The sequence below is a fragment of the Leptosomus discolor genome, chromosome 21 (genome assembly GCF_034619465.1).
Source record: "Leptosomus discolor isolate bLepDis1 chromosome 21, bLepDis1.hap2, whole genome shotgun sequence".
Taxonomy (NCBI): Eukaryota; Metazoa; Chordata; class Aves; order Leptosomiformes; family Leptosomidae; genus Leptosomus; species Leptosomus discolor.
The window spans coordinates 5943404-5968908 of NC_141411.1; the positions used below are offsets into that span (position 1 = coordinate 5943404).

General features: G+C 68.0%; 2 protein-coding genes across 3 annotated transcripts; one reads left to right on the forward strand and one right to left on the reverse strand.

Annotated features, from left to right (window-relative positions):
* Positions 1 to 803: 803 nt before the first annotated feature.
* On the forward strand, positions 804 to 8590 carry SORT1 (sortilin 1). Of its 2 annotated transcripts, XM_086476406.1 has the most exons (20): positions 804 to 1001; positions 1970 to 2029; positions 2267 to 2340; positions 2473 to 2575; positions 2719 to 2883; positions 3137 to 3210; positions 3424 to 3473; positions 3689 to 3819; positions 3926 to 4070; positions 4382 to 4537; positions 4761 to 4867; positions 5168 to 5270; positions 5373 to 5541; positions 5694 to 5884; positions 6838 to 7027; positions 7145 to 7261; positions 7539 to 7647; positions 7893 to 7999; positions 8305 to 8428; positions 8550 to 8590. In XM_086476406.1, exons 1-20 carry the CDS (start codon positions 804 to 806, stop codon positions 8562 to 8564), a joined length of 2388 nt encoding a protein of 795 aa, XP_086332532.1. In that variant the 3' UTR covers positions 8565 to 8590. The 2 variants fall into 2 exon arrangements, with proteins under 2 accessions (XP_086332532.1, XP_086332533.1); XM_086476407.1 differs by lacking the exons at positions 804 to 1001; positions 1970 to 2029 and having other exon boundaries at positions 2273 to 2340; positions 3692 to 3819.
* Positions 8591 to 10324: 1734 nt separating this feature from the next.
* Positions 10325 to 25488, reverse strand: CPNE5 (copine 5). Its single transcript, XM_086476519.1, has 22 exons — positions 25406 to 25488; positions 21823 to 21863; positions 21637 to 21683; positions 20376 to 20479; positions 20029 to 20068; positions 19850 to 19926; positions 19476 to 19535; positions 19317 to 19380; positions 18925 to 19028; positions 18578 to 18682; positions 17998 to 18039; positions 17809 to 17884; positions 16753 to 16806; positions 16600 to 16661; positions 16241 to 16287; positions 15936 to 16117; positions 15316 to 15443; positions 15114 to 15216; positions 12302 to 12359; positions 11833 to 11906; positions 10841 to 11012; positions 10325 to 10332 (listed from the first exon to the last, which is right to left on the reverse strand). The coding sequence occupies exons 1-22, from the start codon at positions 25486 to 25488 to the stop codon at positions 10325 to 10327; spliced, it is 1731 nt and encodes a 576-aa protein (XP_086332645.1).
* Between the last annotated feature and the right edge of the window lie 17 nt (positions 25489 to 25505).

Here is a 25505-nt window from a genome sequence, read left to right on the forward strand (position 1 = left end):
ACTGAGCAGGGGGGGACCTTTGGGGCTTTGGGGCAGGGGGGCCACCGGGGACGTTTGTTGCTTTACGTATTGCACCGAGGCTCCGTGGGGAGGGCAGGGCCGTGCTCTGGCCCGCTTGTGCAATGCGGCCGATGTGCCGGGGCGTAACCGTCACCGAGCACGAAAACACTCGGCTCTCCCGCGCTAGCCCCGGGGAAACCGGGGGGAGCCAGCCTCGGGTAGGGGGGACACACAGACACACGCTGCTGCCCCCTGGCCCCCCTCTCCTGCCAGCTGTGCGCCCCCCACGACCAGCCTCAGCCTCCCGGCCCCGGGACCCCCTTCCCGGGGGCTTCGTGCCTCGCCGGGCCCGGGGGTCCCCGTACACGTGGGCGGCTGCACCTTGAGAACGGGCCGGGCCGGGTCGGGCGCGCCCCCGGCTCCCTGCGGCTTCGGCCAATCAGAAAATCGCTCCGGCGCTTCCCCCCCCGCCTCACCGCCAATCAGAGGGGTGTCGCTAGGTAGATTAGAGCTCGGGGGTCAAGAGAGAAGGCGGGCTCGCAGCCATCGTGCAAGGGCAGTCAGCCAATCACGGGAGGAGGAAGGCGGCGATTGACAAAGGAATGGGCTAACCAGAAGGCGCAAGGCGGGGCGGGCCGCGGGGAAGGCGTGCCTCAGCCGAGAGCGACGTTTCCCGCAGCCAGCCGCAGCAGGGGGGCGCGGCGCGGGGGGCGTGGCGTGAGGAGCCGGGCGCCAATGGGGCGCGGGGGGCGGGCGGCGGCGGCGGGCCCGGGAGCGGGGCGGCGGCGGCGGCCGGAGTCGCCATGGGGCCGCGGGGGGCGGCGCGGCTGGCGGTGGCGCTGGCGCTGGCGCTGGGGGCGGCGGGGGCGGTGCTGGGGCTGCGGGCCCGGCCCCGGCCCCGGTCCCCCCGCGGAAGCGGCGGTGGGCTGGCGGCGGCGGGCGGCGAGGCCTGCGGCGGCCTGCGGGGCGTCCCGGCGGCCCTCGGCAACAACACGCACCAGGTGAGCCGGTGGGCAGGGACGGGCGGACGGGCGGACGGACGGACGGAGCGACAGCCCCGGGAGCCGGGCGAGCGGGGGACACACACGCCCCCTCCCGCCAGGAGTTACCGGGGGGACCCTCCGCCCGCTCAGCGCGGCCCGGCCGGGACAGGCGGACAGGCCCCCCCCGCCCCGCCCCAGCTGGCGCCTTGTGGGACGGACGGAGGGACGGACGGACACCTCCGCGCCGTGGGCCGTGACAGTGCCTGGCGCGGGCGGGGGGTTCTTGTGGGGTCGGGACGGACGGACGGACAGGCAGACAGACAGACAGACAGACAGACATTCCCTTGTGTCCCCCGGGACAGACAGACAGACAGACAGACGTTCCCCTGCATCCCCTGGGATGGACAGATCTCCCCTTGCATCTCCCGGGACAGACAGACAGACAGACATCCCCCTGTGTCCCTTGGGATGGACAGACACTGGCCTGACGGTGGGTGGCAGAGCCCCCCCTGCCCCCCTTAACCCCCCAGCAGACACCCCCACCTCCTCCCCAAAGCCACCCCAGACAGACCCGCGGACAGGGTGGAAGGACAGACAGGCAGACAGATGGACAGACAGCCAGACAGCCAGACAGCCACCGCAGTGGGATCCTGACCTCGGGTTGAACATTAACGCCGGATCTGTGCCGGGATCTGTGCCGGGATCTGCTGGCTCTTGGCCACCGGCTGCGCCCGCTCTGCCGGCCCGCCCAGTCGCCGCTCGGTGGCTTTGCCAGCCCAGTTTGACCAGTCCTTTGGCTGGTCCCCCGCCAGTTTACAGTTCTTTCCCCTTTTTCCCCTCTCTTTTTTTGCCCCATAAGGAGACGCCTCCGTGGGGGCGGGGTGGCACCCCGGTGTCCCCTGGGAGGGGGTGGCCGTGGGGTCCCCTGCTGGGTGCCCGTGTCCCCCCCGGCTGTAGCAGAGCTTTTGCCACCTTTTCTCTCGCAGTGCGTCTTCGATGACCTCAGCGGCTCCGTGTCACTCTCCTGGGTGGGCGACAGCACGGGGGTAAGCACCGGGGGGTGCTGGGGGGGGGGTGGGGGCTTCCCCTTCCCAAAGCAGCTGTGCTTCCCGCTGGGGGGGCCACCAGTGGCCCCCTCCTGTGCCCGAAGGGCTGGTGGGAGGTGAAGCAGGGGTGGAGGGAGGGGGGGTGGCCGGGGAAGGGGCCAGCCCTTCATCCCTGGGGTGGGGTGGGGGTCTTGGAGCTCCGGTTGTGACCCTGCCCGTCCGCCTCTCCCTGCCCAGGTCATCCTTGTCCTGACGACGTTCCAGGTGCCGCTGGTGATCATGAGCTTCGGGCAGTCCAAGCTCTACCGCAGGTGAGCCCCCACCCCCTCCCCCCGCCCCCGCCACCCCCCTCGGGACCCCACGGGTGGCACGGTGGGGTGGGGGGTGGGCTGGGAGCAACCCCCCCCCCGCCCCGAGTCCCCGTGCTGATTCCTCCCTCCCAGCGAGGACTACGGGAAGACCTTCAAGGACATCACCAGCCTCATCAACAACACCTTCATCCGGACCGAGTTCGGCATGGCGATCGGCCCGGAGAACTCGGGAAAGGTACGAGGGGCTGGGATGCCGGGATACCGGTGAGCCAGGACCCCCCCCAACACCCAGCAGCCCCCCACCCGGGGCTGGATGGGTCATGGTGGTCTTTCTCCTGGAGCTCCCGGCGCGGCTGAGCCCGTTCCTTCCCCCCCCAGGTCATCCTGACGGGCGACGTCTCCGGCGGCAGTCGCGGCGGCCGGATCTTCCGTTCGTCCGATTTCGCCAAGAATTTTGTCCAGACGGATTTGCCTTTCCACCCGCTGGTGCAGATCACCTACCACCCCCAAAACTCGGACTGCCTGCTGGCCCTCAGCACCGAGGTGAGGGCCGGGGAGCCAGGATGAGACCCCGGCTGGTCTTTTGGAGGGGGGGGGGGTGTTCCCCAAGGATCAGCTGGATTTTGGCCGCGTGTCCTGGGCTCCATCCCCATCCCTGGAGGATGTGTTTGGCCCCGGGGTGGAGGTGGGGGGGGACACGACACGGTTGGGGGTGGGGGTTTGCAGCCCCAGAGTTGGGGGGAGGCTGTCGGGGGGGGGTGGGGGTTGGCCATAACCAACCTCTGGGCTCTTGCAGAACGGCCTCTGGATCTCCAAGGATTTCGGGGAGAAGTGGGAGGAGATCCACAAAGCCGTCTGCCTGGCCAAGTGGTGAGTGGCTGCTTGTTTTGGGGGGGTGGGAAGTCATTTGGAGGGGGGAGGGAGGGCAGATCCCAGCTGGAGCAGGCAGGGAGACACCCACCCACCCACCCACCCACCCAAACCCGATGGGGTGAAACTGCGGGCGGTGCCATCCTGCGCCACCGTGTCCCACTGACTTTGGGGGGTGTGTCCCCCCCGTCCCCCCCCCCTTCTCTTCCCCAGGGGTGCAAATGACACCATCTTCTTCACCACCTACCTGAACAACTCCTGCAGTAAGTCCTTGATCTGGGGTCCCCATCCTCTGCAGGGCGGGGTGGGGGGGGGCGTGGTGGTCCCAGCAGAAAAGCTGGGATTAGCTGGGAGTACCCAGCGCTGGGGCACTGGAAGGGGACAGACTGGGACGTTGCGGGGGGACACGGCTCCAGTGACAGCTGACGAAGCTGGAGGCAGCTCCGGGCTCGTTAATCCACCGTCCCTTCTTCTTAAGAAGCTGATCTGGGGTTACTGGAGCTAAAGAAAACCTCCGACTTCGGCAAAGCCTTCAAGGTCATCGGCACCAAGATTTATTCCTTCGGGCTGGGAGGACGCTTTCTTTTCGCCTCCGTCATGACAGAGAAGGTCCTTGTCCCCCTTCCCGGCAGTTTTGGCTCGGCCAAGCCTGCGGCTCTCCCCGCTTCCTCCCCCTGCGAGGAGGATGAAGGATGAAGGTGCTTTCCTTCCCCAGGGTACCACGAGGCGAATTCACGTCTCCCTCGACCAAGGCGAGACCTGGAACATGGCCCAGCTCCCCTCCGTGGGGCACGAGCAGTTTTACTCCATCCTGGCCGCGAACGACGACCTGGTGTTCATGCACGTGGACGAGCCGGGCGGTGAGCGGGACGGGGACACTGGGGACACATCCCGGGGCTGGGGACACAACTGGGACCCTCAAGTCATCCAGCTCCTCGCCCGAGCACGGGCCTCTCCGTGCCTGCTCTGCCTCGGGGGAAGGACTTTCTCGTTAAGGCCCCGCTAACGAGCGGGCTGCTCGCTCCGGTTTGCTCGCGGGGGGGGGGGCTGTGACCACCCTGGGTTTGAGGTGCTGGCGGGGGGGTTCCCCTCTTCCCCAGGGGTTCGCTGGTGCCGCTGCCACTCTGTGGTGGCCCCCCCTGTCACTGCTGTCCCCCTGTCCCTCTCGCAGACACGGGGTTTGGCACCATCTACACCTCGGACGACCGCGGCGTCGTCTACTCCAAGTCCTTGGAGCGGCACCTCTACACCACCACCGGCGGCGAGACCGACTTCACCAACGTCACCTCGCTGCGCGGCATCTACATCACCAGCGTCCTCTCCGAAGGTGGGGGGCTGCACCTCCCTCTTCCCCCCCCCCCCCCCGCCAAAAAAACCTGGGGGTCACACCTCCCCGGGGCTGGCGTCTGGGTCTTGGAGTGGAGGGGGCTGGAGGGGAGCGTGACTCCCCCCACCCCCAGCAGGGAGGGGGGCGGTGAGGATGTGCTGAGCATCCTCCTGACCCCGTCAGCTCTTCCTCCTCCTCCTCCTCCTCCTCCTCCTCCCACCAGACAACTCCATCCAGTCCGTGATCACCTTTGACCGCGGGGGGGAGTGGGTGCCGCTGCGGAAACCCAAAAACACCACCTGCGACTCCACGGCCAGGAGCAAGGACGAGGTGGGTCTGCCCCCCCAGAGGGGCGGGGGTGGGGGTCCTGGTGCCCTTCCCCTGGGTATCCTCCAGCTTGCCTCTGCCAAGGGGGGGCTGGGGGACGAGCGAATCCCTCCTGCGGCTCCCGCCAGCGATGCCGAGGGCGCGGGTGGGCTGCGGGTGACGCCGCGGGGCTGCGTGGCAAACCCTTGGCGGAGGGGGGGGGGGGGTGTTCTGGGGGGTGCTCCCCAGCACCCCCCCCCGGGAGTTAAGGGGTGAATCTGCTCCCCGCGGGCTCCTGGACGGGCTCTCCTCTTGCGTTTGCAGTGCAGCCTCCACATCCACGCCTCCTACAGCATCTCCCAGAAGCTGAACGTCCCCATGGTTCCCCTCTCCGAGCCCAACGCCGTCGGCATCGTCATCGCCCACGGTACCGAGCCTCACCGCGGCGGGGGCGGGGGTAGAGAACCCCCTAGTCGTGTGTGTCCCCCCCCCTCACCTCCATCTCCCGCTGTTCCCCCTCCTTCCCCAGGGAGCGTGGGGGGGGCCATCTCGGTGATGAGCCCCGACGTCTACATTTCGGACGACGGGGGCTACACGTGGGCGCGGATGCTGGAGGGGCCGCACCATTACGCCATCCTGGACTCGGGCGGTCTCATCGTGGCCATCGAGCACACCAGCCAGCCCGTCAACGTCATCGAGTACGCACGGGGACGCCTCGCTGCCGAAGGGAGGGGGCTCAGTGGGTTTTGGGGGGGGCGGGGGGTGTCCAAGCAAAGCGGGGACTGGGGTGCTGTGGGAGATGCCTCCCGCGCCCCCCTCGGGGGCTGATGGACCCCCCCCCGTGTGGCAGGTTCTCGACGGACGAGGGGCAGTGCTGGCACCGCTACGCCTTCTCCACGGAGCCCATCTTCTTCACGGGCCTGGCCTCCGAGCCGGGGGCGCGCTCCATGAACGTCAGCATCTGGGGCTTCCGGGGGAGCTTCCTCTCCCGCAAGTGGGTCTCCTACACCATCGACTTCAGCGAGCTGCTCAGCAGGACCTGTGAGAGCTGCTGGGGGCTGGGGACGGGGACCGGCAGGGCTGGGGACAAGCAGGACTTGGGGACAGCTAGTTGTGGGGACAGCCGGTGCTGGGGACAAATAGGACCTGGGGACAGCCGGTACTGGGGACAGCCAGGACTTGGGGACAGCCAGTTGTGGGGACAAGCAGGATTAAGGACAGCCAGGACTTGGGGACAGCCAGTTGTGGGGACAAGCAGGGCTGGGGACAGCCAGGACTTGGGGACAGCCAGTTGTGGGGACAAGCAGGACTTGGGGACAGCCAGGACTTGGGGACAGCCAGTTGTGGGGACAAGCAGGGCTGGGGACAGCCAGGACTTGGGGACAGCCAGGACCTGGGGACAAGCAGGACTTGGGGACAGCCAGGACTTGGGGACAGCCAGGACCTGGGGACAAGCAGGGCTGGGAACAGCCAGGACTGGCGATAAGCAGGACTTGGGGACAGCCAGTTGTGGGGACAGCCAGGACCTGGGGACAGCTGGTTGTGGGGACAAGCAGGACTGGGGACAGCCAAGACTTGGGGACAGCTGGTTGTGGGGACAAGCAGGGCTGGGGACAAGCGGGACTTGGGGACAGCCAGGACTTGGGGACAGCCGGTGCTGGGGACAAGCGGGACTTGGGGACAGCTGGTTGTGGGGACAAGCGGGACTGGGGACAGCCTGGGCTGGGGACAGCTGATACTGGGGACAGCCAGGGCCAGGCTGGGGGACGCTCTTGCCCCCAGCCCTCGGTGCAGGTGACATTAGCAGAGTCTCTCCCAGGGCACCGTGGCCCTCGGTCCCCCCCGCGGTGCCGGGGTGAGCAGCCGGGGTTTCCCCCCCCCGGCCCGTGGCTCGTGCCGGGCTGCTCCCCCCCCCCCCCCCCCGGAGCACCACACGGTGCCGTCCCTGGGGACCCCCCCGCCTCGGCCGCGGCGCTGAGCCCCGTCCCTCGCAGGCGAGGACAAGGACTACACCATCTGGCTGGCGCACTCCAGCGATCCCAGCGACCCCAGTGACGGCTGCATACTGGGCTACAAGGAGCAATACCGACGCCTCCGCAAATCCTCCGTGTGCCAGAACGGCCGGGACTACACGGTGACCAAGCAGCCGTCCGTCTGTCCCTGCACGCTGGAGGATTTCCTCTGGTAGCTCCATCTTCACGTCTCCCACCCCATTTCGGGCCAGGCGTCGCCTTCCTTTAGCCCAGCTCCCGCTGGGTCCCTGAGCGGGGTCTCACCTCCTTTTTCCCCTTTTTCCCACAGCGATTTTGGCTACTACCGCCCGGAGAACCAGTCTGTCTGCGTGGAGCAGCCGGAGCTGAAGGGACACGACCTGGAATTCTGCCTCTACGGCAGACAGGAGCTGCTCAAGACCAGCGGGTAAAGCTTGGCCGGTGCCGATGCTGGAGCCGAGGTCGGGGAGGGTGGAAACCCCAAATCCCCGGGGGAGGAAACCCCAAATCCCCGGGGGAGGAAACCCCAAATCCCCGGGGGAGGAAACCCCAAATCCCCAGGGGAGGAAACCCCAAATCCCCAGGGGAATCCTTCACCCTGCGCCCAGCGGGGACGGATCCTTCCCCACCGCTTTGGACCGGGGCCGGCAGCCCCTGGGAAGCAGCTGTGGGGTCACCAGGCGTCACCTTCCCCCCCTCTCCAGGTATCGGAAAATCCCTGGGGACAAATGTTCGGGAGGGGAAAGCCCGAGCCGGGAGGAGACGGACATGAAGAAGAAATGCACCAGCAACTTCCTCAACCCCAGCCAGCTGGTAGGGGACGGTGACACCGGCCGGGCGCGGTGACAGCTCTGGCTGCCTGTGCCCGTGGGGCCAATCCAGTGGTGCTGGGCGGGAGGGTCCTGCCTAAACCTGCCCGGGGCCTCTTGCCTGCCCGCATCCCGCTGCGGGGAGGTCAGGGCGGGATCAACCAGGGTGCTGGTTGGGTTTTGGGGACACACACACACACATATGTCGGTGTCCCCCACCCAAGCTCTGGACGCTTCCTCTTCCCGCAGGCGGCATCCACCAGCTCCACCCCCATCATCCTGGCCGTGGTGGCCGTGCTCCTCGTCACCGCCGTGGCCGGAGTCCTCCTCATCAAGAAATACGTCTGTGGGGGCAGGTGAGGAGCTGAGCGGGGGCTGGATGTTCCCCCCACCACCACCACCCCCACCCCCCCCCCACCTTCCAGGCCACCACTGGGCAGGGGTGACACTGCCCATCCCCAAATCTCTCGGCAAACCGCCCTCCCCGGACTGACTGGGTGCTGGAGCGGCCGCAGGGCACCCACGCACCCCGGGGGGCTGCTGTCACCCACTGCCGCTCTTTGGGTCCCCCGGGGTGGGAGTGGGGCTTGCTGGGGGTACAGGCAGCGCCATCATGTCCCTGTGTGTGTGTCCCCCCCCCCCCCATCTCTCCTCCTGCCAGGTTCCTGGTCCATCGCTACTCCGTCCTCCGGCAGCACGCGGAGGCCAACGGCGTGGAGGGGATGGACGCCCTGGACCCCGGCACGCCAGCTACCAAGGGGGGCTACCACGATGACTCCGACGAGGTGGGTCCCAGCGTGTGTGTGTCCCCCTCCCCCTTTCCAGGTCTCCATGGGGGGGGGGGGGATCAGGATGGGCACCCAGGCCGGGGGACGCCGGTGGGTGACGGTCCCGTCTCTTCCCCAGGACCTCCTGGAGTAGCAGCACCACGGTACCGACACCGGGGACACCGGACCCTCCGCTGCGCAGGCAGGGACCCCCCTGCACCCGCTGCCTGCTGCTCCCCCCCCCCCCCCCGGGGGTGGCTTTGCTGCTGGGGGGGGACACACACACGCAGGGGTTTAACTTAACTCCGCTTTAATATCTCCCTCCAGCGTGGCGGCGGCGGCGGGGGGGGGGGGCAGCTTTTATGATTTATTTTTATTTTTCCCGTTTCTGGGCTGTTTTATTTTAAGGATGACGGAATAGGAACTGCTGTCCCCTGTGGGGAGCAGCCCCCTGACCCCCCCCCCCCCCTCTTTTAACGACAGCATCATCCCTGGGGTGCTGGGGATGAGCCCCAAGGTGTCACCGCTGGGAAGGAGGGGGGGGGGGGGGGCAGCAGCTCCTGCCCTCGCTGCCTGTTTCTTCTCCAAAGCAAGAGGAGCCAGCCCCCCCCCCCCCCCGGCCCCCCCCCCAGTTTGGGGGAGGGGGGGGATCCCCCTAGCCGTGGGGTAACAGCCCAGCTCTGCTCCCCCCCGCCCCCGGGCTGGCCTTGGCCGAGGGACACGCAGCAATAATGAATGAAAGCTTGAAGCTCTTGACCGAGGGGCTGGGGGGGCTCAGCCCTGGCCCCCCCCCCGCAGCCGGCACAGGAGGGGCTGAGGGTAGCCCCCACCCCCCCCCCAATGTGCCAGGTAGCTCCTTTGCTTGCCCCCGTGGGCTGGCATCCCCCCCCCCAGCTTGCACCCTGCCAGGTTTTGGTCCCAGCACTGTTAGAGTCTCCTTACACTGGAAATCCCTCTTTTTTGGGGGGGGGTGGGGGGGCTGCACCCCATGACAACCCCCCTCCCCAGCAGGTGATGTGGGGGGGCTTTATGTGACACCCCCCCCCCCCCCCCCCCCAAGCCAGGGCAAGGGGCTTTGCCTGCTGCGCCCCCCCCCCCCCCCTCGCAGCTGCATCAGGGGATGGGGGGGGTGTTGGGATGGGGGGTGCAGACCCACGCTGCCCCCCCCCCCCCCCCCGCCCTGGCTGTCGCGATACGGCCGTGCTGTCGTGACACATGGCTCCCGCTCTCGCCCCGCTGCCCGTGGGACTGGGGGGAGGGGGGGGGGGCGGTCCCAGCCCCCCCCCCCCCCTTTTTGCATGTGCTTCAGCGGCCCCGGGGGCCTCGCTTGGGGACGGGGACAGAGCGTAACCCCCCTTAACTAAAAGCCATAGCCCTATGCCCCCCCCCCGGCCCCCCCCCAATCCCCCAGCCTGGTTTTGGGGGTGCGGGGGAGGGGGGGGGGGGAGGGAACACCACCCCCCCGAGGCCAGTGCAGAGTCCTGTAAATAAACCTGGATGTGTCATAACTTTGTACTGGTATTTTTCTGTATATTTGCAATATTTGGGTTATTAGAAATAAAGCCAAAAAGGACCCTGTGTGCCCTGATCTGTGTCGGGGGGGGGGGGGGGGCAATGACAGGGACGGGGAGGGGGGGGTCACCCCTTGCAGGAGGGGACCCGGGGGCGGCAGTAATTAAAAAGACTATAATTTATTCCAGTTTAAGGCAGCTCAATACAAATCCACGGGGGGGGGGGGGGGGGGGCAGGCAAAGCCCCTTGCCCTGGGGGGGGGGCCGTGGGGGGGGGGGGGTGTCACATAAAGGGGTCTGTCCATGCAAGTAGAAAAGTGAAGGGACACACACACACACACAAAAGGACCTGGGGGACCCCCCCCCCCCCCCCCCCCCCCCCCCGCGGCTGCTGGGGGGGTGTCTATGGGGCTGGGGGGGGGGCATGCGTGCCCCTGGGGGAGCGGGGATGCTCTGAATGTCACCGAGGCCACCGGAGGGGGGACCTGGGGGCTGCTCCTGCCCACCCTGGCTCTGTGCTCAATGGGGGAGGCTGGAGATCCCCTGCCCCCTTTTTTTTTGGGGGGGGGGGGGGGGGGCAGGATACAGCTCTCAGCACTGGGCCAGGATGGGGCCAAGCCACGATAGTCCCGGTTGGACATTTTGGGGAGGGGGGTGTCCACCACAGCTAGCAAAGGCGCCTTCATCCTCCAACCCCCCCCCCCGGGAACCCCAGAAAAGATGATTTATGGGGGTTGGGGTGGGGGGTTTACACCCCCCCCCCCTCCCCCCAGCGTCCTGCTGCCTTTTAACCCTTGGAAAAGGGGGGGGGGGGGGGGGCTCAGAAAAACCCTCCAAGACCCAGGATTTGGGGACACGCACACACACGACACGGGGACGTGGAGGTGCCAGCCGGGTGCAGTCAGGGCTGGGGGGGCACTGGGGGGCCGGGGGGGTCGGGGCTGGGGGGGGGCCGGCTGGGGTTTGATGCCCCTCGCCTTCATGTAGGAGATGAACTGGTCGGGGATCTCGGCCAGGACGTCCTTGGCCAGGCGGGCCATGCTCAGCACCGGGCTGCCCCCCCCCTCCACGTAGTCACGGAAGGGGACGAACTGGGGGGACACGACAGCAGTTGGGGGGTGGACACACACAGAGAGGAATTTGGGTAGCCCCAAGGGCTTGGTTTCCCATGCCCAGTATGGCCCAGTGTGTCCCACTGTAGCCCCACATCCCGGTGCCTCCCTCCCCATCCTCGGCGTGTCCCCACATCCCAGTGCAGCCCCCCATATCCCAGTACACCCCCCCCTATCCCAGTGCACCCCCACATCCAGGTACAGCCCAAGCCCCAGTGCACCCCTTTTTTCCAGGTGCAACCCCGCCACCGTGCCCCAGTGCATCCCCCCTGTATCCCAGCACACCCCCTCCATGTCCCAGTGCCCTCCTCGGATGTCCCAGTGCACCCCATTTCCCAGCGAACAGCCCCCATGTCCCAGTGCACCCCTTCCATGTCCCAGTACACCCTTGTGTCCCAGTGCCGCCCCCATGTCCTGATGCCCCCCCCATCCCAGTGCAACCCCTCCTCCATGCCCCAGTGCACGCTCATGTCCCAGTACACGGCGTCCACCATCTCCCAGTGCCCCCCCATGTCCCAGTGCCCCCCCCCAATGTCCCAGTACCTCCTTGTGCCCCCCTCTCCACATCCTGACGCCCTCCCCCCCCCGGCAATGTCCCAGTTCATCTCATCATCCCTCCATGCTGGAACCAGTCAGCGGACCCCAGGAGCGATGGGGCTGATTTGGGGTGCCCGGGGCACCCCGCCCCCCCCCCCCCCCCGGCCGTGCTGGGCTGGTGATGGGAGGGGGGCCCGTGTGAGGTGGGGTGTGGGGGGGGGGTCCCCAATTCCTGTGTCACCTGGGGGGGGGGGGTTGGTACCTGCACGATGTCCCGCTCGGCCACCTTGCCACGGGAGGAGATGCGGATGTCGTCACCGTCCAGCTCCACCATGGCTGGGGGGGGGGGGGGGGGGGGAGGAGGGGGGGGTCAGCAGCACCCAAGTGTGTTCCCCCCCCCCAGGGTGGGACCCCTTTAAACCCCCTCCCTCCCCCCCAGCAGCCCCCGAGCCCTGGCAGCCGCAGGCAGGAGGCGCAGGCAGGGGAGCGGGGCTGATTCATCACTGCTAATTACCGGGGGAGCTTTAATTTGCCTTCGCTGCCTGCCTGGTGCCAGAGCAGCCGGCTGCTGGGGAGGAGGGGGGGGGGGGGGGCTGCCCGTGTTCCCCCCCCCCCCAAATACAGCCGGGGGAGGGTGGGGTGGGGGGGTGTCATTCAGCCCTCTGCTCATAACCCCCCCGCCCCGGCTTGCTGAGCCCCAACAAACTCAACTCCCACCTCCCCAGCCTCACCGTCGAACTCAGCCTGGCCCACGCCGACGATGATGATGGACATGGGGAGCTTGGCCGCCTGCAGCACCCGGGGGGGGGCACACACACACAAAAAAAGCACTAAATTTAATGGTGCTGCCACTGAACGAAGCCCCTCCCCAGCCCCTTTCACCCCCACAACCCCCTCCCCCAGCACCCACTGGGGCCCGGGGTGCAGCACCCACCAGGTCCTGGGGTGCAGCACCTTTGCCCGGGGTGGGGAGCTGCGCGTGATGCCCCCCGGGGACCCCGGCACGGCTGCGGCGTCGCTGCTGCCCTCCCTTCGGGCCACGGTGGGTGCCCGGGGCCGGGATGGGCGCCCCGTGCTGGGCGTGGGGATGGGCGTCCTGGGGGGCGTCTTGTGCCTGGGGTTGTGTTGGGGCAGCTCGTCCTTGGGGTTGTGATGGGCATCCTGGGCCCAGGACCATCATGGGCATCCTTCCCCTGGGGTCATGGTGGGTGTCCCATATGCGGGGCCATGATGGGCATCCCCTGTTCAGGGCTGTGATGGGCACCTTGGGGCCTTGATGGGCATCCCTTGCTCAGGACCATCATGGGCATCCTTCCCCTGGGGTCATGGTGGGTGTCCCATACCCAGGGCTGTGACGGGCATCCCATGTTCAGGGCCTTGATGGGCACCTTGGGGCTTTGATGGGCATCCTGCACCCAGGGCCATGATGAACATCCCGTACCCGGGGCTGTGACGGGCATCCCGCACCCAGGGCCATGGTGACCATCCCTTGCTCAAGGCCATGATGGACACCATGTCCTCAGGGTCACGATGGGCATCCTTCCCCTGGGGTCATGGTGGGTGTCCCATACGCGGGGCCATGATGGGCATCCCCTGTCCAGGGCCGTGATGGGCACCTTGGGGCCTCGATGGGCATCCTGTGCCCAGATCCATGATGGGCATCCCATACCCCAGGCCGTGATGACCATCCCGTACCCGGGGCTGTGATGGACATCCCGCACCCAGGGCCATGGTGACCATCCCTTGCTCAAGGCCATGATGGGCACCATGTCCTTGGGGTTTCAATCCTGCACCCAGAGCCACGACGGGCACTCTGTGCCCAGGGTTGTGTCGGGCATCCCATCCTCAGGGTTGTGATGGGCACCCTGGGCCCAGGACCATGATGGGGATCCTTCCCTCCGGGTCATGGTGGGTGTCCCATACCCAGGGCCACGATGGTCATCCTGTACCCAGGGTTGTGACGGGCATCCTGCACCCAGGGCCATGGTGACCATCCCATGCTCAAGGCCATGATGGACACCATGTCCTCAGGGTCACGATGGGCATCCTTCCCCTGGGGTCATGGTGGGTGCCCTGCACCCAGGGCCGTGATGGGCATCCCATGCTCAGCAGCACCCCGAGCCCCCCGCCCCGCTCAGCCCCACAGACCAGCACCACCAGTTCAGGGAGCCCTCGGCTCAGCACCCAGAGCAGCACCGGCCTCCGACACCACCCCCACAGGGCACCCGGAGCCCGGCTGTGGAGTAAAGCAGCAACCCCCCACGACCAGAGCTGTCAGGGGAGCTGACCCCTGGGGCTGCCCCACAGCGGGGGGCACCACCGGCCCCTCGAACCCCCAGCTATGGGGCTGGCAGCCCCTCCCCCCAGTATCCCCGCTTGGCACCTGCATCCCTGACCCTCCTGCTGCCCCGGGTATTGGGGGGCTGAGCTGCTGCAAGGGGGGGGGGGTTGGGAGGGAGGAGGAGGAGGAGGAAGAATAAAGCTCCCAGCTCGGGCGGGTGCTGGGCTGAGCAAAGCGGGGGGGCTCGGACACGGCGCTTGCGGGGGCAAAGGTGCCACCAAAGAGCCACCTCGGTGCCAAAATGGCTTTTTCCTTCCCGGGCCCCTGGTGCGGAGGAGGTGGGAGCTGCCCGTCACCCCCCCAGGGGGACACACACCGTGTCCTTGGTCACCCATCGCACCCCCACCCCCCCCCAGCTTGCTCTGGGCACCCCAACAGCTTGAGGCACCCTGTGCATCTGGCTGGGTGTTGCACCCCAGTTGGGGGCACCCCGTGTCCCTGGTAGATTATTGCACCCCAATATCTTGGGGCACCCCATGTGCTTGGGTGGTTGGTGCACCCTGACATCTGGGGGGCCCCCAGCCAGTTACTGCACCCCATCAGGGGCACCCCAAGCCCCGGCTGGTCGGGGCACCCTGACATCTGGGGGGTCCCCAGCCAGTTACTGCACCCCATCAAGGGCACCCCAGGCCCCGGCTGGTTGGGGCACCCTGACATCTGGGGGGTCCCCAGCCAGTTACTGCACCCAATTAAGGGCACTCCAAGCCCCGGCTGGTCAGGGCACCCTGACATCTGGGGGGTCCCCAGCCAGTTACTGCACCCCATCAGGGGCACCCCAAGCCCCGGCTGGTCGGGGCACCCTGACATCTGGGGGGTCCCCAGCCAGTTACTGCACCCCATCAGGGGCACCCCAAGCCCCGGCTGGTCAGGGCACCCTGACATCTGGGGGGTCCCCAGCCAGTTACTGCACCCAATTAAGGGCACTCCAAGCCCCAGCTAGTCAGGGCACCCTGACATCTGGGGGGTCCCCAGCCAGTTACTGCACCCCATCAAGGGCACCCCAGGCCCCGGCTGGTTGGGGTACCCTGATATCTGGGGTGTCCCCAACCAGTTACTGCACCCCATCAGGGGCACCCCAAGCCCCAGCTGGTTGGGGCACCCTGACATCTGGGGGGTCCCCAGCCGGTTACCAGCCCCCCGGGCACCCAGCTGGCTGGGGCACCCCGGGTGGCTCCGAGCACCCACTGCCCCGCGGGACTCACGTTGACGATGGCCTCCTTGGTCTGCGCCATGTCCGAGATGACGCCGTCGGTGATGATGAGCAGCACGAAGTACTGGGACCCGTCCAGCACCTCCGCCGCCGAGCTGGGGGGACACCCTGTGTGGGCACAGAGCCCCGGAGGGAGGGAGCAGGGGGTGCTGGGACACACACCCCCCACCCCCCCACCCCCCCCCGCCTCTTACCGGGCGACGTGGTTGACCACGGGGGCGAAGTTGGTGGGCCCGTAGAGCTGGACGCTGCGCAGGCTGCGGTGGTACGCCTCCAGCACGCCCTCGATGCCGCTGCACGCCGGGTTGGCCGCGTCCCCGTTCTGCACGACGGCGGCGATAAGGACGACGCCCCCGCGTTCCCCACCCCCTCGAACCCCCAGCTATGGGGCGGGCAGCCCCCCCCCCCCGCCTCCCCCCAGCATCCCCGCTTGGCTCCTGCATCCCTGACCCTCCTGCTGCCCTGGGTATCGGGGGGGGGCTGAGATGGGGCTGAGCCGCTGCAGGGGGGGAGGTGGGAGGGAGGAGGAGGAGGAGGAAGAATAAAGCTCCCAGCTCGGGCGAGTGCTGGGCTGAGCAAAGCGGGGGGGCCTCGGGCACGGCGCTTGCGGGGGCAAAGGTGCCACCAAAGAGCCACCTCGGTGCCAAAATGGCTTTTTCCTTCCCGGGCCCCTGGTGCGGAGGAGGTGGGAGCTGCCCGTCACCCCCCCAGGGGGACACACACCGTGTCCTTGGTCACCCATCGCACCCCCCCCCCCCTCCCAGCTTGCTCTGGGTACCCCAACAGCTCTCCCCGCCTCGGGACAGACCCTCACCAGAGGGAATTCGTGGGAGACGCGTCCGTCCGGCGGGATCTTGGCGCCGAAGCCGAGGGCGGGGAACATCTTGTCGCTGTCGTAGTCCTGGATGATCTCGCCCACCGCCTTGAGGGCCATGGTGTAGGCGTTGAGCTGGTAGGGGCTCAGGTAGTGCAGCGAGGTGGACTGCGAGGGGTTCCCTGCGGTGGGGGGGATGCTCAGACGGGCTGGATCCAGTCCCCCCCCTCCCCCCTCCCCCCCCATCAGCGGTTTAACGAGCCCCTTCACCTCGTTAAACCACGCCGGGGCGGGCCACAGCTCACCGTTGGAGGCAGTGAAGTCGATGGCCACCGTGAAGTTGATTTGGGTCCTGCGTGGGGGGGGGGGGGGTGTGAAAAGAGGCTTTAAGGCACCTGAGGTGGGCGAGGCAGGATGCGACCCAGGGGTGCGGGGGGGGGGGGGGGGTGGGGGCAGTCCCCCTCTCCTCGGGCCGGGTGGGCACCCAAGGACTGGATGCCTCCACACTGCCCCCCCCCAATTTACAGCACCCCCCAAATCTCCCCGCGCTGAAGTTGCACCTAAGGGAGCGGCTGTGGGTGCTGGGGACACCCTGCCCAGGACCCCACCAGGTACAGATGGGGAAACTGAGGCTCGTGTCCCCCCCCACCCCATCCTCGCTCACCCGCCCCTGATGTAGTCCAGGAAGGTGTGGTCGGACTCCACGGCGAAGGACAGCAGCGTCACCTGCCAGGGACGAGGGGCTGAGCGGGGGACAGTGGCTGCACCCCCCCAGCTCCCCTCCCCACGCCCCTCCCCCCCTCGCCCCCGTCCTCACCGTCCCCGAGTTCAGGTACTTCTTCTTCTTCATCTTCTTCCTGGGGTTCACCACCTGGGGAGGGGGGGAGCTACTCCCCATGGGCACCCCAGGGTGCAGGGGGGCACCTTGGGGACTGTAACCCCCTGGGGTGCAGCGCAGGGGGCTGTGGCACTTAGGGGTGCAGCCCAGGCACCCTGGGGACGGGGACTGTAACACCCCAGGGTGCAGCATGGGGACCCTGGGGACCATAAAGCCCAGGGGTGCAGCACACGGACCAGGACATCCACGGGTGCAGCATGGGGGCCCTGGGGACCGTAACACCCAGGGGTGCAGCATGGGGACCCTGGGGACCATAAAGCCCAGAGGTGCAGCACGGGGACCAGGACACCCAGGGGTGCAGCATGGGGACCCTGGGGACCATAAAGCCCAGGGGTGCAGCATGAGGATGACACCCAGGCATACAGTATGGGACCATGACACCCAGAGGTGCAGCATGGGGACCCTGGGACCATAAAGCCTAGGGGTGCAGCACAGGGACCAGGACACCCAGGGGTGCAGCACGGGGACCCTGGGGACTGTGACACCCAGGCGTACAGCATGGGACCAGGACACCCAAGGATGCAGCATGAGGATGACACCCAGGCGACAGCATGGGACCATAACACCCACGGGTGCAGCATGGAGGACCCTGGGGACCTTAACACCAGGGGTGCAGCGCGGGGACCCTGCGATTTGTAACACCCATGGGTGCAGCATGGGACCGTGACGCCCCAGGGTGCAGCATGGGGACCCTGGGGACCATAACACCCAGGGGTGCAGCAAGGGGACCCTGGGGACTGTAACACCCAGGGGTGCAGCATGGGACCGTGACGCCCCAGGGTGCAGCATGGGGACCCTGGGGACCTTAACACCAGGGGTGCAGCACGGGGGTGACACTCAGGGGTACAGCATGGGACCATGACACCCCAGGGCACAGCACGGGCACCCAAGGGACTGTAACACCCACGGGTGCAGCTGGACTGCCCCCCCCCCTCCCCGCCCCCGCGGGTCCCCGTCACCGCTCTCCGTCCTTACCTCGTAGATGTTGAACTGGCTCTGTCCCCGCGCCAGCTCCCGGTAGCTGGTGGTGAACTCCCCGATGAAGTCGTGGCTGTGGGGTGAAGGAGGGGGGGGGTGGGGGTGGGTGGGTGTCACCACCAGCTGGGGTGCAGGGCCAGGATGGGGCGGGGGGGGGGGTCTCCCCGGGGCCACCCCCCAGCTCACCTGCCATCGCGGTCCCAGTCGTACACCTCCACCTTGATGGCTCTGCAAGGCGAGGGGGGGACGCCGGTCAGAGCCACCTCCCGGCACCCCCAAAACCCCAGACACACCCCCCACACCCCCCCAGGGGCTGCGATGGGTCCCCGGGGCCGCCCCCCGGCGCCTGCTCCCCCGTGGGTTTGTTTTGACGCCTCCGTGGGCCTTTTCCGCCTTCCTCCTCCTCCTCCTCCTCCTCCTCAGGCGTTTTCGGTGGGATATTTTTATCCGCCGTTGCTACAGCAACATCCGACACGGGGCCAAGCCGGCGGCACGACGCCGAGCCACCGCCGAGCTTTGCTTGCCGGGACACGCAGCCGGTGGCACCGGTTTTGGGGGGGGGGACACACACACGACACCCCGCGGGGGTGACTCTGCGGCGGCGCTGAACCCCATCGCCCCGATGGATCAACCCAGGCGCGCAGCGTGGGCGCGGGACGCCGGAGGGTTTGGGAATCACAAGGTACCACAGAGACGGTGGGAAGAGGGTGCAGAGCGGCCGCCCTCGCCTGTCCCACACCCCCCCCCCGGAGGACCCGGCGCTCACCGGTCGTAGTCGCCGTTGCAGAGGGCGCGCACCGGGATGGCGAAGGCCTGCCAGACCGGGTTCAGCGTGTTCCTCACCACCTCCGTCTTGTGGCAGATGGTGAAGCTGGGGGGGGGACACACACATGACACAAGGAGGGGACACAAGCGGGGTCACCCCCCCCTGATGGCAACCCCCAGCCTCATCGCCCCAAAGGGGACATTTGGAGACACACCCCGCCCCCCCCAAAGCCAGCCCAGCGCCGTGGGGACATCAGAGGTCCCATGGTTGGAGCTGTGTCCCCCCGCACTGTCATGGGGGTGGGGGGTCACTGCGGTTTTTTTTGGGGGGAAGGGGGTGTCACTCACGTCCCGTCCTCGTTGCTGCGGTAGAAGACCATGAAGGGGTCGGACTTGCCGAAGAAATCCTTCTTGTCCAGCTTGTTGGCGCAGAACTGCAGCGTGGCCACGTCCTGCGGTGGGGACATCACGGGGTGTCACCAGCCCTGCACACCCCACCCCCCCCAACCCTGGGGGGTGCAGGATCCTGGGCGGGTGCCCCTCGGTGCGGGCTGAGGGACCCAGGACCCATGGGGACACGTCAGCCCTGACCCTCATCTTCCTCACCCCACAGCAAGGAAGGCCCAAGGGGTGTAGTCGCGGGGGTGTGGGGGTGTCTCAGCCCCCCCCGCCCCCCCCACCCCCATGGCACTGGGGTGTCCCCAACCTGTGTCCCCACCCCCCCCGGCACCGTGGCTCACCCGGCAGTTGCCCAGCTCTTCGGCGAGGAGGATGATGGTGCCGCACTTCTTCCCGGGGATGCCACTGCCAGGAGGGGACGTGAGCCAGGGCAGGGGGACATGGTGACACGAGAAGGGGGAGGTGGGTGTGTCCCCAGGGCTGGGCACCCCAAAACTCACCCATTGGAGACAGCCGGAGCGGGTCTCCTGCCCCGGGCGTGCGTGGTGACCGTCCCCATCCTGCTGGGACACACAGCGAGGGGTGACGGAGCGGACACCCCCCCCTCCCCCCCCCCCAAATAAACTGCCCCCCCCCCCCCCCATGGGGGAAACTGAGGCAGGGGCTGGGTGGGGGACACGGGGAGCCTGGGGCAGCCCGGAGCCGGAGCTGTCGGCACCGGGGTCTGGTCTCCATCCCGGCCACCCGGATAAGGACCCGGGCGCCCCGCCAGCGCCGCGGAGGGGGACACATGGGGACACCGGGCAGCCAGCGCAGCGCAAGGTCCCCCGGAGGAAACTGGGGAAAACTGGGGGGGGGGGGGGGGGGGGCTCACGTCAGGGGCTTCTCCAGGCGGCTGCCGGCCGAGCCCACGATCTCGCCCAGGGTGCAGAAGGCCTGGCCAAGGAAGTCCTGCCGAAGCCACCGTGTCATTGGGATCTGTCACCGTCCCCAGCCCCGCCACGGTGGGGGCCATGGGGGGGGTGGGGGGAGCGGTGCTGGCCCCAAACTTACGTGCTTGGAGAGGTCGGGGCTCTTGGAGTCCACATCGTACCTGGGGACAGAGCGGGGGACCCGTGGCCGAGGCAGCGGGGACAGGAGTGGGGACAGGGTGGCCTTGGGGACAGGGATGGGGATGGCACAGGAATGGGGACAACAACAGGGAGGGAGACAGGGGAGTGACAAGGACACGCCCGGGACAGGGACAGACGCCAGCACCCGCCTGGCACAGGCTGAGCCACCGCAGCCAGCCCTGCCGCGGGGTGATGGGGGGCTGTGTCGGGGCGCTGGGGACCGTGGTGGCCGGGGGGGGTGACATGGGGGGGGGGGGGGACAGGATAGGGGACAGCGGGGACACTCACAGGTCGAAGCGGAGGTTCTGCTTCTCCTCGAAGAAGTAGTCGAGGACGAACTTGCGCAGAAAGTCGGGGTTCAGGGTGTTGTCGATGACCTCGGTCCGGCCGAACTGGGGGACATGGGGACACGGGGGTGACATGGGAATGTGGGGACACGGGGACATGGGGATACAGGGACATGGGGACACAGGGACATGGGACACGGGGATATGGAGACATAGGGACATGGGGACACAGGGGTGACATGGGAACATGGGGACACAGGGACATGGGGACACAGGGATATGGAGACATAGGGACATAGGGACATGGGGACACAGGAATGTAGGGACACAGGGATGTGGGGCCACAGAGATACAGGGATATGGGGACACAAGGACAGGGGGACACAGGGGAAGAAGACCGGAGGGGGGGTTGGAGCGGGGGACAGGGACAGCGGGGGACATGTGGGACACGAGGGGACGCGTGGGCCAGGCACGGCGGGACCAGGTGCCCCTTTGTCATCCGGCGCGGGGCTGGCACCACGTCCTGCCCAGCCCCCGCCCGCTCATTAAGGCCCGAAGCCCCTCAATTAAAGCCGCCGTTAATTACAGGGCGCCCGGCGGCAGGGCGGGGGGCGGGAGGGAGCGGGGGGGGGCCGGGGCACCCCGAGGGGTGTCCCCAAGTGTCCCCTCCCTGGGGACAGCCAGCACCTGCTGGGGCCGGCAGAGCACTCATTGGCCAGCTGGCTGCACGCTGACGGCTGATTGGCCGGCTGCCTGGCACCCCAACACGCTTCCCAGCTCCCCAGCGTGCTGATTGGCTGGCTGGCTGCACCCCAGCAAGCTGATTGGCCAACACCTTGACATGCTGATTGGCTGACTGGCCAGCACCCCAACATGCTGATTGGCCAGCACCCCAACGTGATGGTTGGCCAACATCTAACATGCTGATTGGCCAGTTGGCCATCACCCCAATACGCCAATTGACCAGCGGGCTGGCACCCCAACATGCTGATAGGCCAGCATCTGACATGCTGATTGGCTGGCTGGCCAGCACCCCAACAGGCTGATTGGCCAGCCGGTTGGCATGCCCCCATGCTGATTGGCCATCACCTCAACATGCTGATGATTGGCCAGCTACCCATCACCCCAACACGCCGATTGGCCAGCACCTTGACATGCTGATTGGCTGGCCACCCAGCACCCCAACATGCTGATTGGCTGGCTGCCCGGCACCCCAACATGCTGATTGGCCGCGCTGACCGCCCGTCCGTCCCGGCACTCACCTCCCGCCACTGCCGGCTGCCGGGGCGCTGGGTGTAGAGCACGCAGACTGCGGGGGGGGGGGGGGGGGGCAGCGGGTCAGGAGGGACACGGACGCCCCCAAACCCCCCCCGGACCCCCCTGATCTCCCCCCACACCCCCCCCAGACTCCCCTGAACCCCCCCCAGCCACCCCCCAGCCCCACTCACGAGGGTCCGACTTGGAGAAGGTGTCCTTGTCCAGGAGCTGCCTGCGGGGAGACGGCGGGAGGGTGAGAACGGGTGTGAGCCGGGTGTGAGCGCGCGTGCACGGCTGGGTGTCGGGGCGTGGTGTGTCGGTGCGCACAGGCACGGGGTGGGCTGTGCACGGCTGCGTGTGCTGCGTGCTGCGGTGTGCACAGCCGGTGCCGGGGTGTGCACGGCTGTGGGTGCTCCGTGGTACCCGCCGGTGTGCACGGCTCTGTGTCAGGGTGTGCAGATGTGTGTCAGGGTGCACAGCCGCGTGCCAGGGTGTGCACAGACACACGTCAGGGCGTGCAACAGCTGCGTGTGCTCTGTGCTGCGGTGTGCACGGCCAGTGTCGGGGTGCACAGCCACGTGTCAAGGTGTGCACAGCTGTGCGTGCTCCACGAGACGTGTTTGTGTGCACAGCCACGTGTCAGGGTGTGCACAGCCGTGTGTCAGGGTGTGCAACGGCTGTGTGTGCTCCATGATACACGCTGGTGTGCACAGCCACGTGTCGGGGTGTGCACAGCCGTGTGTCGGGGTGTGCAACAGCTGTGTGTGCTCCATGATACACGCCGGTGTGCACAGCCACGTGTTGGGGTGTGCGCAGCTGCGTGTTGGGGTGCACAGCCGTGTGTCAGGGTGTGCACAGCTGTGTGTTGGCGTGTGCAATGGCTGTGTGTGCTCCATGATACACACTGGTGTGCGCAGCCACATGTCAGGGTGTGCACAGCCGTGTGTCAGGGTGTGCACAGCCGTGTGTCAGGGTGTGCAACGGCTGTGTGTGCTCCTTGATGCACGTTGGTGTGCACAGCCATGTGTCAGGGCGTGCACAGCCCCACGTCAGGGCGTGCAACGGCTGCGTGTGCTCCGTGCTACACGTTGGGGTGCACAGCCGTGTGTCGGGGTGTGCACAGCCGTGTGTTGGGGTGCACAGCTGTGTGTCAGGGCGTGCACAGCCATGTGTCAGGGCATGTACAGCCGTGTGTCGGGGTGCACAGATGTGTGTTGGGGTGCACAGCCGTGTGTTAGTGTGTGCACAGCCGTGTGTCGGGGCATGCACAGCCGTGTGTTTAGGTGTGCACAGCCGTGTGTCGGGGCGTGCACAGCCGTGTGTCAGGGTGCACAGCTGTGTGTTGGGGTGTGCACAGCCGTGTGTCGGGGTGCACAGCCGTGTGTTAGTGTGGGCACAGCCGTGTGTCGGGGCATGCACAGACGTGTGTTGAGGCATGCAGAGCCGTGTGTTAGTGTGTGCACAGATGTGTGTTGGGGTGCACATCCGTGTGTCGGGGTGCACAGCCGTGTGTTGAGGCGTGCACAGATGTGTGTCGGGGTGCACAGCCGTGTGTTAGCGTGTGCACAGTCATGTGTCGGGGTGTGCACAGCCGTGTGTCGGGGTGTGCACAGCCATGTGTCGGGGTGCACAGCCATGTGTCGGGGTGTGCACAGCCGTGTGTCGGGGTGCGCAGCTCCGTGTGTCGGGGGGTGCACAGCCGTGTGTCGGGGTGCACAGCCGTGTGTCGGGGTGTGCACAGCCGTGTGTTGGGGGGTGCACAGACATGTCGGGGTGCACAGTCGTGTGTCGGGGTGCACAGCCGTGTGTCGGGGGGTGCACAGCCGCGTGTCGGGGCGCACAACAGCCGCGTGTGCTCCCTGCTACACGCCGCTGCGCACAGCCGTGCGGGTCAGGCCGTGCACGACCGCGTGTGCCCCGCGCCGCGGGTCAGGGCGTGCGCAGCTCCGTGTCGGGGGGCACCCCCGTGTGTCGGGGGGACCCCAGCCCCCCCCCCCCCCTTTCGCCCCCCCCGCCCCCGCCGCTGCGGCACCGTCCGGCCGGCGGGACTCGGGCCGGTCCCCGGTGGCGCGGGAGGAAAATAGGTCGGAGCGGCCGCAGCACCGGGGGGGGGGGCGGGGGGGGGGCACCCACTGCGGCCGGGGGGGGGGGGGCACCCAGCAGGGCGGGGGGGACCAGGGACACCCCAGCACCCCGAGCCAGCGCGCCCCCAGTTTGCAGAGAGGGGGTGCAGAGGGGGACGGGGGAGGGGGGGAGGTTCAGTCGTCCCCCCCGGGGGGGGGATGGTGGCATTTTGTGCCCCCGCCAGCCCCCCCGTTTCGGTCCCAGCACCCCTGTCACCCCCCCCCCCCCCCAGCTGAGCCCCCCCCCCCCCCCCTCCCGGCTGGCATCCACAGGGGCCGATGGCATTGCGGGGGGGGGGGGGGGCAGGAGCCCCTCTTGGGGACACACAGCCTGGCACCCCCACAGCCCCCACCCCAAACCCCAAGGTCCCCAGTGCCTCCCAGTACCCCCCCCCAGTGCCTCCCACATCCTCCCCCCCCAGTGCTCCCCGCTCTCCCAGTGCCCCATGCCTCTGAGTACCCCCATGTTCTCAGTGCCCCCCCCACCAGCCCCCCCCTCTCCCAGTGCCCCCCAGGACCCTGCACCTGCAGTATCCCTGGCTCTCCCAGTACCTCCCAGTGCCCCCCACGCCCCCAGTACCCAATGCCCCCTGTGCTCTCCCAGTGCCTCCCAGTACCCTACACCCCCAAGTGCCTCCTGCTCCCCCAGTGCCTCCCAGTATCCAAACCCACTAACAGCCTCCTACTCCCCAGTGCCTCTCAGTGCTCCCTGTTCTCCCAGTATCCTGCAACACCAGCTGCTCCCCCACTCCCCAGTGCCTCCCAGTGCCTCTCAATGCATCCCAGTACCCTACAACGCTGGCTGCCCCCCACCGCCCGGTGCATCCCAGTGCTTCCCAGTACCCTACCACACCGACTGTCGCCTGCTCCCCAGTGCATCCCAGTGCCTCCCGGTGCTCTACCACGCCGGCTGCCCACCCCCCCACACCCCCCCACACCCCCCCACACCCCAGTGCAACCCAGTGCCTCCCAGTACCCTACAATGCCGGCTGCCCACCACTGCCCGGTGCATCCCAGCACCTCCCAGTGCATCCCAGTGTCTCCCAGTACCCTACCACGCCAACTGCTCCCCACTGCCCGGTGCATCCCAGTGCCTCCCAGTGCATCCCAGTACCCTACAACGCCGGCTGCCCCTTGCTCCCCGGTGCATCCCAGTGCATCCCAGTGCCTCCCACTACCCTACAACGCTGGCTGCCCCCCGCTCCCCGGTGCATCCCAGTGCCTCCCAGTGCCTCCCAGTGTTTCCCAGGACCCTACAGTGCCTGCTGCCCCCCGCTCCCCGGTGCATCCCAGTACCTCCCAGTGCCTCCCAGTACCCTACAACGCCGGCTGCCTCCCGCTCCCCGGTGCATCCCAGTGCCTCCCAGTGCCTCCCACTACCCTACAACGCCGGCTGCCCCCCGCTCCCCGGTGCATCCCAGTGCCTCCCAGTGCCTCCCAGTACCCTATAACGCCGGCTGCCCCCCACTGCCCGGTGCATCCCAGTGCCTCCCAGTGCATCCCAGTACCTCCCAGTGCCTCCCAGTACCCTACAACGCCGGCTGCCTCCCGCTCCCCGGTGCATCCCAGTGCCTCCCAGTGCATCCCAGCGTCTCCCAGTGCCCTACCGCGCCGGCTGCCCCCCGCTCCCGCCGCGCCCGGTGCCCGGTACCTGCAGGACACCGTCAGCTCCACCCGGGTGGCCGGGACGGGGCCGGGGCCGCTGCCCGGCTCCGGGGCGCCCAGGCCCGCCATGCCCCGGGCTCCGCCGC